The sequence below is a fragment of the Onychostoma macrolepis genome, chromosome 17 (assembly GCF_012432095.1).
Source record: "Onychostoma macrolepis isolate SWU-2019 chromosome 17, ASM1243209v1, whole genome shotgun sequence".
Lineage (NCBI taxonomy): Eukaryota > Metazoa > Chordata > Actinopteri > Cypriniformes > Cyprinidae > Onychostoma > Onychostoma macrolepis.
Window position 1 is genome coordinate 16,536,343 of NC_081171.1, and position 12,767 is coordinate 16,549,109.

The window sequence follows — 12,767 nt, forward strand, 5'->3', positions numbered from 1 at the left end:
ATTAGGGAACAATATTTACTATTAACTAGTTGCTTATTAGCATGCATATTTATAGAATATTGGCTGTTTATTAATACTTATAAAGCACACATTAATGCCTTATTCCCAATACCTAAACATAACTACTAATCTTACTATCATTAAGCAGTAATTAAGAGCTTATTGAGGGAAAACTCTAGTATATAACATATAAAGTTAATATAGTGAAAGTGTGTTACCACTGCAATTGAATATTGAATATTAATGGACTAAATGTGATGTACAGAGGTTGAATAACACTCAATGCATTTGACAGTATAAACTTAAGGGATTTATTATGCCTAATGTGACATAAACTGATTACATATACGGGTCACAGTCTATGACCACATTAGCTCCCACCCACACACGCAGACACACAGAACTTCACCCCAACCATGTACATGTTATCTGCACGCATAATAAGTTTAAAAGGAGTTCACACATGTATGGTACCATTACAGTTATTAGAGGGAAAAAGTTGGTCAAAACAAGTGAGAGTGCATGTACTTTTTAAATAACTTATTCCATTTTCAAATTAAACATAAAAAAAACAAACAATATGAACCCATCTAAAGTTCATCTCCAAACACCATAATAAATTAGGATGTGTGGAAAAACACATACAAGCATGGAATAGTAGTAGAATTTTAGATGTGCTGCCATATTTTGAAATTCTTACCTACAAATGGCAATCCATATACGTTCAGACACCCCTAAGAGGGTGAAAAGCTTGACCTTGGCATGAAGAAGAAACTGTTCATGCATGCAAAACAGTTCAAAATAAGATTTTAAAAATCCGAGCAAGAACAAAAAATACCTCCCGTTCAGTTACAACACTCTGTGCCTGTTCTTATAGTCAACGGCCTCAGCCAAGAAACCTTTTGAGATAAAATGCATTTCAAATACACCATGTACAAGGGTCCATGATTAAACAGTATATATTACGACCTAATACTAAACCAACTCACTTAAACAATATTAGAGCTGCAAATCTTCTCATTTTTAAAAGAATAATATTAAAATTGGTATTAAAATTATTTAAATTTCATCTACACTGGCATTTCACTGTATCTATACAGTGCAGTTCATATAATTCACTTTTTATGCAAATAAATAGCTTAACAATCCAACCAGAGATCAACTAACCCCCCAAACCTATTTTAAAATAGCAAATCATATAACTAGATAATATGCTACAGTAACAAAAAAGTAACTGGAAAGGGATGTTAGACTAGGACCAAGTCAAAGTCCTATGTTTATATCAAGAAAGAGAGAATGTCAAGTGACATTAAACTCCTTCAGACTCCGTAAGAGATCTTTCAAGATCATAATTCGCTGTCCAATGACGTTGGGATGGATATATGGGTGTTTTATTCCCCACCATAACAGACCAATTACCATTTGTGGAGAATATAACTGTTGGAGCACCAGGCTGGTAGAGACCAGACAGGAACTCTACTTCTGTTGGCAGTGATGATCCTAGTTCCGTAGAGTAGCTTGGTGAAGATTGTGCTCCTATGCGGTAGCACTTGTGAGAGTCCTGGGTCCAGTAGGAGGGGTGGGAGTTGGAGGGACCAGGATGGGGGAGGAATGTCCATTACGAAGAGGCTTCACTTGAGGCAGTTGAAGCCTTAATGCCTCTTACGCACAGCTGCGATATTAACTGATCTGAGCTCGTCTGACCGCTGTTGGAGAACTCAGGAAACTGAAGGGTTTTGTGTTTCCATTGCCGTTGGTTCCTGAAAATGATGATTTGATGATTATTCTCAAATGACATTGATAAACCAAAACCACATACAGGAAAAAAACACTTCAATTAGAATAAGAATTTCCAGCTTGACTGGAATCTAAAGCCACATTTTGGTGGAAAAGCCCATTAACTAAGAGGTACTGATGCGAAACTGACCTCTGCCTGGTTTTCTGAAGGTCCAGGGGTGGTTCCCTCTTCGGATGACACCTCCATCTTCTCCTCATCTAAACCCTTGCGTCCCTCCACCCCGTGCTCAGCTTCCCACTCCTGCAGTACCTCGTCCAGGTTGAAGCGACGCCGGTAATTCACAAAGAAGTTTTTCACTTGAACCACAGACTTGTTGCCGATCACATCAGAAATGGCTTGGAAATCCCGCCCATACTTCCTTATAGCTGAGAGAGGAAATCGATGATTGTCCAGAATTTCACTACTTAAAACTTGCCATTTAAATAATCACCGTTATCCAGAAAGCCCCATAAACATTTGAGAAATGTGGCCAAAAATACCTTGTACTGCAAGCAGCTGCTCTTCTGTGGTCCAGCGGGTATTAAATTTCTGATTAGCCTGAGGAAAACAAAGCACGTTTACTGTATATCCTTTTGTGAATAAAATGCATAAAAATGGTAAAGATGGCCCTCTATGAAATGAGTGTGGTGCAAAGAAGTTCTAAAGAACATTATTACCTCAGATGGCCTAAACTCATCCACGCCTGTGTCCAGCTTTTCTCTGAGGGCACTATTGTTCTGTTTAACACTCTGAATCTGTAAAAAGAGGTTAGGGTTATTTGCATCATTTTCAAACTTTTCAGTTTAAGACCATCACATACTTCAAAACTACATTGCTCTCTGTCAGCTTTACATCTAGTTCTAGCTATAGTTTCACTGAGATGAAAGTGATGTTGCCAAGAAGTAAAAAGAAACGCTAACCTGTCGTTTTATGGCAATGAGCTCCATATCCAGCTGTCTCAGGACACTAACTGCAGCCGGGCCACTGCTAGACATTGCCGCCACATCATCGGAGATTAAATGCATTCCTTTAGGAGGTTTCTTCTTTGCCCTGTGTAGGTTCCTCCCAGCAAGTCCCTGTACTTCTTTCTTAACATGCATTGGCTTTTCTGCAAGATTTGCTGGCTGTAGAAAAACAGCGAAAACACAGAGCTATTTAAATCCGTGACTGATTTAAATTGTGTTTATTGATGTAGATTTACTACTTGTGTACAGTCAATGAGCATTCCACATTAACAAAACAACAGATTAAGAAAATATTACATTTAATCATTTCGCAGACGCTTTTATCCAAAGATAACAATAGAGGCAATCAAACCAACAAAAGAGCAACAATATATAAGTGCTGTGACAAGTCCCGGATAGTCTAACAGTACATTTAGCAAGGTTTTTGTTTTTTTATAAATACAAAGAATCAAAAGTAGATAGAAAATAGAATAGATAGAGCTAGCGTTAGATGGTCAAGTTATTCTTTTTTTTTTTGTTTTTGTTTTTTAACAATAATTAAAAAGAGACCAAGTAGATAGAATAGAAAAAGAATAGAGAACGCTAGTGTTAGAGGGTCAAGTTTTTTTCTTTTAATAAATAAAAAGAAAATAAGTAGATAAGAATAGAAATAGAAATATATAGAAATACATATTTAGTACTGTACCTTCTGCACAACTGCAGGTTTTGACTCTTGTTTCTCAGGTCCAGATGTTCCCTTAAAAAAAGAACAAATATTTTTTATGGAGATAGATGCTCTATAAGTTAAGTATAGCAGCACTGACAAAAGTTAATATATGCCAATAAAATAAAATACTCTAAAAAATGAAATAAATTAAAAGATAAATGCAATAAATTAAATTACATTAATAATAAAATATGGTAACACTTCTAACACTATTAACAATAAATTATGCATAATTACATGCAACTAACCAAGCCCTCATCTTAACACTACCCATATAGTTAGTACATGTAGTTAATTACTATTACTCAGTGCTTAAATGTACAATAACGCTGTAAGAAGGGCATTGTATAGTTTTAATCATAGTTTTATTTTAATTTAAAAAGAGCCATCTAATTATGTTAATGCACAATTGAAAAGTTGTAAAACTGTGCAGAAAAAAAAATGCCCATTTATATTACCTCTTTCTTCTCATCCTTATTTGGCTCCAATTCAGCAACCCCTGGAGAGATGCATCTATTTTCTTCTCCTTCATCATCACTACATGAAAAAAAAAAGGATTAAAAGTTTCAAATATGACATTTCCTTTTCAACAATGACAACATATTCTAAAAATAGATCATGCTAGCATTCCATGACAGCACAACTCATCTTTGATCAAGACTTTTAAAACCAAAGAAAACACAAAAGGAGACAGCAAACATCCTATTAATATCTTCATGCCATTGCTGACCTCTCCTCTCTGTCTCTCTTCTGTTTGCGCGCATGGCGGTCCATCACACTTGTTTTACTGCGTGTTTTCTTCCACGAGTAATAGAATCTAACCAGGCTTGCAATTGACTTGTCTGGAAGCTGGAACAAAAAAAAAAAAACTTGTTTGTAATCAAGCACATAAGTGATGGAAATATCTTACATTCCATAAGGAGACATCATTATTCATGATCAAAGCTGACACCGATCCATTTGAGAAACAGTCAAAGTGTTAAAATTCAGGACTTGACAGAACCCATTTGGTCTTTATATGCACCAGTGACTGTCCATTAATGAGCTGGATTTCTGAGACTCCTTATGATTGGTTGTCACTTCAATACATGAAGATGCTGCTTCTCGCAATTGCATGTTGTATTTTAATGTTGAGAGTGGTTTCAGCCATCTCACTCACCATCTGCTGGATGCGGTGAAACGTCTTTCCATGAAAGCTGAAACCCTGTTCAAACAGCACCTTGTCTTCAACTGTCCACTCATCTGGAAAAGGGGTGAAGTTGGGGAGATCTGCCAAAGATTTTTCAATGTTGTGTTTGTGCCAAAACAGCATGCCCAATGCCTGTTAAATACAGAAAGCCACATCATGAGACTTCAATGGAAAAAAACTTAAACTACTTGAAATGTTAGACTTTAAAAGACGACTTATGTTTGACACTGTGAAACTAACTACAAGAGAAATTTAATTAATGCAGCAGGGCTCCAGACATTTTTTGTGAGCGGTCGCATATGAGAAACATCAAACGGCAAGGGAAACAAAAGCATAACGAACCTGCGCTACTCGTTTGAGCAGTGCATCGCGGACCGTTTAATGCAAGCAAACTTGTCCGAGCTCAGAACAGGTTTACTCTGGAACCAGTGTTGATCTCGCACTGCACAGTGCCGCGAGATACAGTAAAAAACGTTTGAACTTGCTGCAGAATGAATAAGGTTGCTGCGAGATCTAATGAGAAGCATTCAAATTCTACACAGAATTCTGTTATAAACAGAGCAAACAGAACATGCGTAGAAAACCAGAAGTAGTAAAGCTAACTATAACCATGGTGTTGTGGCAGAAATAGTTGAATTTCATTACATTATGCATTTCAGGGTTTGTACAACCTTTTGAAAGAGAAATTCAAGCACTTTTCAATGACTTAATTTTTCACACAACTATTTACAGCGCTTTAAAACTATAAAAATTATCCAATTTGAATTTTATTTTTAAAGGGGTGACCAAGATATACTTTGTGGTAAACAAACACTTATGTAAAAGAAAAAAAAGAAAAAAATACACCAAATTACCACTATAACCAGCAGATGGCAGCAGAGGAGCACTTATAGGCTTATTAGTCATTCATGTCTACTTTTTGCTTTATATTTTGAAATGATAATATTACTATTATAAAATATCAAATCAAGAAATCAAATTTTGTCAAAGTTTTGCTCTTTTTTGTGTATGTAGTAAGAAAAGTCACAAAGTGCCTTGAAAAACACAAACTTCTCTGTTTGCGACTGAATCACACAAAGCAAGAGTGCTCCTTTTATAATCACTGAAGTTGTTGGTCAGTTCTGTATAATACTATAGAAGAGTAATGGTACATTTAATAAGAGTAGAATGTAAATTTTCTATATAAAACTTAGATTTTGCGCATGTTACTGTTGTTAATAAAAGTAAATTTTGTACGCTTCCCAACTCAAGCTCAGTGCTTTACTATCAAATGTGCATTACCAAGAAATAAATGTGTAATATTGTTATTTTTAATACCCCCCACAGCGCTACCAAATCTGCTTCTGGTGCAACCATCTGTCGAACTTAATGGCGCTGGTGCCATTGCTCTCAAAAGTTAGTCTGGAGCCCTGTGCTGTAAAGAAATATTTTACCTTATCTTTCGAGTCACAATAGGATACATCAAAAGAGTATTGAAAATCACTAATTGTGCCTACAGTGTCTACAAAAATTCTCCTCTAGAAAAAAATTTAACTTTCAAGTTCATCATTTTCACTGCAACAAATAAGCATAGCTTTCAAACATAATCATTTTACCTGCTCCATATTGTACCCATGTTTTTCTTTGGCTATTGCAATGTACTCATCCACTGCAACAAACAAGGGAAAAATCATTAGAATATAACTCAAAATTAAATCATGTCTAAAACTAAAAACCCTTGCACTATAAACATTTATTTCACATATAAAATACATTTCTTTATAGACTGAATCACAAATATTTAATACAAAAAATATTTCCTTCTATATTATAGCCTTTTCAATGCTATCGCATGCCTGATTTAAAGGAGACCTATTATGCCCCTTTTTTTCAATATTTAATACAAGTCTCAAGTGTCCCTAGAATGTGTCTGAGAAGTTTCAGCTCAAAATACCCCACAGATCATTTATTATATCATTTTAAAATGCCTACTTTTAGTGGAAGCAGAAACATGTTTTCGTGCATGTCTCTTTAAAAGCAAATGAGCTGCTGTGTCCTGCCCCCTTTTTCAGAATAGGGCTGTGCCTTTACAGCTTGTAGATATACTCTGCTAAAAAAATGTGTTTGACTTTGTCTATCGCACTGAAATCATGCATTTTAAACCATATTAGTCTAAACTTTTGATATACGGTTTTCTGAGTGCACACATCTGAAGCATACGTACAGAATATTTTTTGTTTATATTAGATCTGTGTGGCAGCAGCGTAATATACAGTAAATAAATCAATAAATCCACTGCTCTCTTGTCTCCTCTGGAACAGCGGCTCTCAATTCCAGTCCTCATGTACCCCTGCTCTGCACATTTTGTATGTTTCTCTTATCGCTTCAGACGTTTGTTCTATTCGACTATACGTGCCCTGCGAAGTGGACATCACAGGATATTCTGCCATGATTCCAGTTTGAAGCGAACGTATATGTTCCATTCAAAGAGCACTGAAGTGTGCGAGACGTGAATTTAAATTGTATTTATTTACAGAGGTATATTATGTCACACTTCTCTAGTAAGTTTCGTCTGTGTGTGAAGATGCTGCTGGCAGTGGCGCATATCTCACATACTATTTTTAAAAAACAGAAAGTATTATACAGTAACAGGAAGCCAGTGTTGAACACAATCCGTTTCATTGGCTGCATCAGCACAAGCCTCTTGTCTTCCATTGGCTGACAAACAGTCCAGCGCTAGACTCAACTGTTGGCTAATGATGCTAGTCTGCATGATCAAGCGGATCAAAATTTTGAGTGTGTTCACTTTTTTTGCTTGAATCACACAACAGAAGTGTCTGAATAATACCACTGTGTAACATGGTAAAATGAGAAAGAGTGCCAATATTTATGTAAAAAAACAAAAAACTGTTTTTATATTTATAGAGCCAATTAACATACTCATAAATGACTCACATTTGGCCTCTGGTATACTTGGATTTGGAAACCACACCAGCATTCCCAGATTATCTCTCTCTTGGCTTGCCTTTGCTACCTCTGATGAAAAGAGAGAGAGACATTAGTGGATTAAACAAGAATGCATCCATCTATTTTGATTTCAAGCAAAATCAATGTTACTACTATTTTGTTTCTGTTTTTTTTTTTTACTCAAAGACCTTTCCCCACAAAGCTTCTAATAAATCCAAGAAATCAAATCTTTTGATATTTAAGTAGCAATAAAAATGAAATGTTTAAAAGTTGAGGGAAATTAAACAAATTAAATCAGAATTACATGAAGATATTTCTTTTTAAAAATTACCGAATGAATGCAGTTCTCTTAACAAATATACAGTCAGTGATTGACACATCAGGTGCTCATTATCATCACCTCAAGTTTCAAACAATAGTCAATCACCTAAAGTTTTTTAATTCATAATTTGTTTCTGTTTTAACCACTTTTTCATAACTACAACAGACCACTTTCAAAGTAAGTTGCCAACGAGACAAAAATAAATAAAAATTTAAATATTATTCTAGCTGAACATGAAGTGCACTAAACGGACGAACTATTCCGGACAGTGTTTGAGGCTATTACGCCATCTACCCTGTGTTGTCAATGAACCTTCCAACACTCAAAAGCCACAAACCAGGATCATAATCGGGAACAACTGCCTGATACTGCGGTCCAACTCGCATCCCGCCTGCACCTTATGAGTGACAAAAGAACAAATAAAATGAACTGATTACATTCATCAGAAGTGTGTGAACTTGTGAAGAGCGACCGAGGCTACCACCATGACTTACCATGCTCGTCATCACTTGAGGAACCCGAACTTCCTTCCTCCCATGAATTGTTGCTGTTCCCATTTGAAGTAAAACTTTTGGTCGGATTATTCACAGAGTTTCTGCCCCTTCTTTTGCCCGATATCTCAGCGGTGCCCTTCTCCAACATCGCAGGCATCTTGACAGCGAAACGCAAAGGAGCTTGAAGGAACTTGGGCTCGCTGGCTGCTCGCTATAGCTAAGCTAACTCAGCTCAACTGCTCTGATCTGAAACAAATAACACCGTCCTGCACTGATGCAAACTCCCCCAACTGGCAATATAGAGTTACGAACACTCAAAAAGGTGCATCGAATGCATAATATTTCCCCCAGTCGCGTTAATAAGTGAAGTTTAGCTTTGGAGGCAGATAAAAGCACATACGGCTGCAGTGCTAGCAGACAGTGCGGCTGCTCTAGCGTTAGCTCTCTCTCTCTCACTCTCTCTCTCTCTCACTCTCTCTGATTGACCTGCTTTAGCTAACGTCAGTTCCTCTTCAAGGCAGACATTCAAACTTCTTCTGCACACAATGAACAAGCTAATTACTTCCCCAGACCAAGCGTCGAAGCAGTGTTTGTCTAGAAAACATCAATGTGCATGAAAAACAACTCTAGACGACCATAAGCCGTTGCATCAGCCGGCACTCTGTACTTATGGACTAGTTTAGTGAAACCCATCAATGCATCACTATAGCAAAAAGATCCCCTTTATATTTGATATTCTTGATGCTGTTTTGCAGCATACCGTTACCCACCACACATGCTTCATAAAACTCAAAATGGGAGAGTTATCATCCACAGAACTAAACTAGAACATGTGTGGCTTGCACACTTAACTGTGTTTTTAGGTCATGGTTAGCACAGAGTCATGTAATAAAACAAAAATATTATTTTAAGTTCTAGTTTAACTAGAGTTTAACTATTTTTTTGGACAAGAAACCCAAAAGTGTCAGATGTGCTCAAAAAGTTAAAAAGCATAGTTCAACTAAAAAAAAAAAGTTATATCATTTACTTTCTACATCCATTACAATTTTTCAAGACATGGTTACAGCCTTGCATTTTGTCCATTAATTAGTATGTTAGTGTCTTGTTATTACATACTAGTACATATTTATGAGACACTAGATCTGTTCCAATTGTTAGTAACATTTCATGTCTTACTACTTACTACATATATTGTATTTTTCTATTCAAATTCAATAAAAAATCTACAAAATCTTTTGTAGCCTATCTATTGAAATCTGGAATAGAGTCTAGAAACTACTAATTACTAGTAAATAAAAAAACCGTTATAGTGTCTAATGAATATTTAATATTGAATTGATATATTCTAGTCAGTATTGGATTACTTACTAATATTTAAAATATTAGTTATTATATTAGTAGCCTATTTGGAAAGAATAAATTATATTTAATGTAATGCTCATCTACGTTCTGTCTCATTCTAATCTCATGTGATTTTGACAACTAAGTCATCAGGACATCTGTGCCTGTAGCACTACACAACCTTTATGATTTATATAAAGGTATTATTTTCTTGTCATGTCCACATTGTGTTTCTTTGTTTATATGGTGGCATCCAGTGTTGTGGGTAAAACATTACAAGTAACTTGAGTTACATAATCAGATTACTTTTTCCAAGTAACTAGTAGAGTAACACATTACTTTTCAATTTAAAACAAAATATCTGAATTACTTATTTACATAAGAAACACAAGTTACTTTGTTTACCATATACTCATTGAGATCTCTCTTGTTTCCATGTTGAGAGAATTCGGGAGTAAGTGCAGAGGCGTGTGCAATTGTGTAAACATGATGGTTATTGAAGTTCTAGGCTAAACATGCATTTACTCAATTTACCTGCTCAAAGCCAAATTCAGTATTCCTAGAAATTAATAAAAACAGTGAAATGCAAACTCAAAACGCAAAATTGCAATAATCTGTTCAAATCTGTTAAATACAAATATACTGTAGGCTATTAATTGTCACTGCTGACCTTTGATGGGCCAATTCAACCCATATGGATGAGCAAAAATGACTTCAGTTAAATATCACGTGTGTGTGTGGGGGTTTACGGGGACACAATTTGTTAATTTGTTTAATTACATGGGTATGACAGAGGTATTACAATTTGAAGGCGGTTTATGAGGACACTGCCTATGTTCCCGTAATTCAAAAGGCTTAAAAAACATACTAAATGGTGTTTTTTTCTTTTTTTGAAAATCTAAAAATGCACAAAGTTTCCTGTAAGGGGTAGGTTTGGTGTAGGCCAATAGCACATACAGTTTGTACAGTATAAAAACCATTACGCCTATGGAGAGTCCCCGTAAACCACAAATACTAACATGCGTGTGTGTGTGTGTGTGTGTGTGTTTTCATTTACAGCTGAAATAAGAGTGTTATTGTTATCAATTTATTTTTTGTTAGCATGCCCAGCCCAGGGGCCCGTTCTTCGTATGTCGCTTATTACATCTTAGATCATTTGTAAGATTCCAGATCTTCTAATCCTGATAACTGATCTCTGGCTAATTTGGTTCTTAAAACGAATTAGATTAAAATATCTGGATTAAGTTGTCTAAGATTACTGCGCATTCTCGTGTTCCCCAAAAAGGGCAGATGTATCGATCCTCGAAACCGTGATCAGCAATGCAGCGATTGGCTGGTGGCAAGACAGCAACGTAATGACATCATATAATTTAAAAAAATGATATGGACTCCTTCAGACTCCTGTCACACTTCTTATGTTCCCGGTCAAAAATGACCGGACTCCAAGCAACTGCTTATAAATCTGTCATTATGCTATATTATCACTAAATATTGGATTCATTCTTTTTGTCGACTTGTTTTCTTTCATTTAGGACTGGTTTTGTGTTTCTATTTGCATCTGATTAATCGTAAGCCTCATTTATCCGAAAGTAGGCACCTACTTTTTTAGGTGAAAAAAGCATTTTTTATGAATAATTTTCACAATACGAGATAAAAAATTATGAAAGTTTGCACTGTTTCTCACACTAGTGTACTTTAATGTTTAATCAGGAGGTTTGCTTTTATTTTTTACAAAATTGCGAAAAGTCACACTTGTCAAAAATGGCCGGCCATTGAAAGTGAATGGAGAAGAATGAAAGTAAGACAAACTAGTGTTTCTAGGAGCATGTTGTGCTTGCAAACATAAAGGCCTTGGACCAGTGCGTGTGTGGATGTATACTCACACTATCACACACACACACATCTATGCATACAAACTATTGTGAGTATTACACCCTATTTCATCCTACCCTGAACTGCATGCAATATGCTTTTATGAATCTGATATTATAACTCTCTCTCTCTCTCTCTCTCACATACACACACACACTCAAACTGCCTTGTCTTTGGCCTGCATTGACTTCAAAATAACCTTTTTTCCGTCCTTCAACCATAACGTTACATCAACTTCAGCTGGGCCCTCAAAATCAGAAGATTGCTCCTCTTCAGTTGTTGCAAGGTTTTCAGCTTGTTCAGTGATGTTTTCCTCTTCCAATATATCTTGCAATGCATCTTCACTGTAAGATTCATCTTCAGTTGTCCCTTCCTCATGTGAATGACAAGCAAGGCACTGTGAGGCATTTGTATGCTCTAGCATTTAGTTGTAAACGTTCGTCTACTCCGTGAGAACACGAAAGCCTCAAAACCTATTGTCATAATGTTTTGTCTAGAATATGTGGTGAAAGAAAAGATTCTTTTGAAGTCAATGCCGGCTAAAGACAAGGCAGTGTGACCGTGCGTGTGTGTGTGTGTGTGATAGAGAGAGAGAGAGTTATAATATCAGATTCATAAAAGCATATTGCATGCAGTTCAGGGTGAAATAGGTGTAATACTCACAATAGTTTGTATGCATAGGTGTGTGTGTGTGTGTGTGTGATAGTGTGAGTATACATGCATCCACACATGCACTGGTCCAAGGCCTTTATGTCTGCAAGCACAACATACTCCTGAACACTAGTTGTTTCTCTTATTTTCATTCACTTTCAATGGCCGGCCATTTTTGACAAGTGTGAAAATAAAAGCATTTAAAAGCAAACTTCCTGATTAAACATTAAAGTACACTAGTGTGAGAAACAGCGCAAATTTTCATAATTGTTTATTTCATATTGTGAAAATTATTCATAAAATATGCCTTTTTCACTGAAAAAATTAGGTGCCTACTTCGGATAAATGACGCTTACGATTAATCAGATGCCAATAGAAACACAAAACCAGTCCTAAATGAAAGAAAACAAGTCGACAAAAAGAATGAATCCAATATTTGATGATAATATAGCATAATGACAGATTTATAAGCAATTGATCAGAGTCCGGTCATTTTTGACCGGA

The 12,767-nt window shown here is 36.0% G+C and overlaps 1 protein-coding gene across 1 annotated transcript; it reads right to left on the bottom strand.

Moving 5' to 3' along the window:
* Positions 1 to 262: 262 nt before the first annotated feature.
* Positions 263 to 10,471, bottom strand: rcor1 (REST corepressor 1). Its single transcript, XM_058749968.1, has 13 exons — positions 8,400 to 10,471; positions 8,243 to 8,302; positions 7,572 to 7,652; positions 6,233 to 6,285; positions 4,608 to 4,769; positions 4,179 to 4,297; positions 3,907 to 3,985; positions 3,428 to 3,478; positions 2,698 to 2,901; positions 2,455 to 2,532; positions 2,278 to 2,335; positions 1,928 to 2,163; positions 263 to 1,760 (listed from the first exon to the last, which is right to left on the bottom strand). The coding sequence occupies exons 1-13, from the start codon at positions 8,554 to 8,556 to the stop codon at positions 1,719 to 1,721; spliced, it is 1,380 nt and encodes a 459-aa protein (XP_058605951.1). The 5' UTR covers positions 8,557 to 10,471; the 3' UTR covers positions 263 to 1,718.
* Positions 10,472 to 12,767: the final 2,296 nt, after the last annotated feature.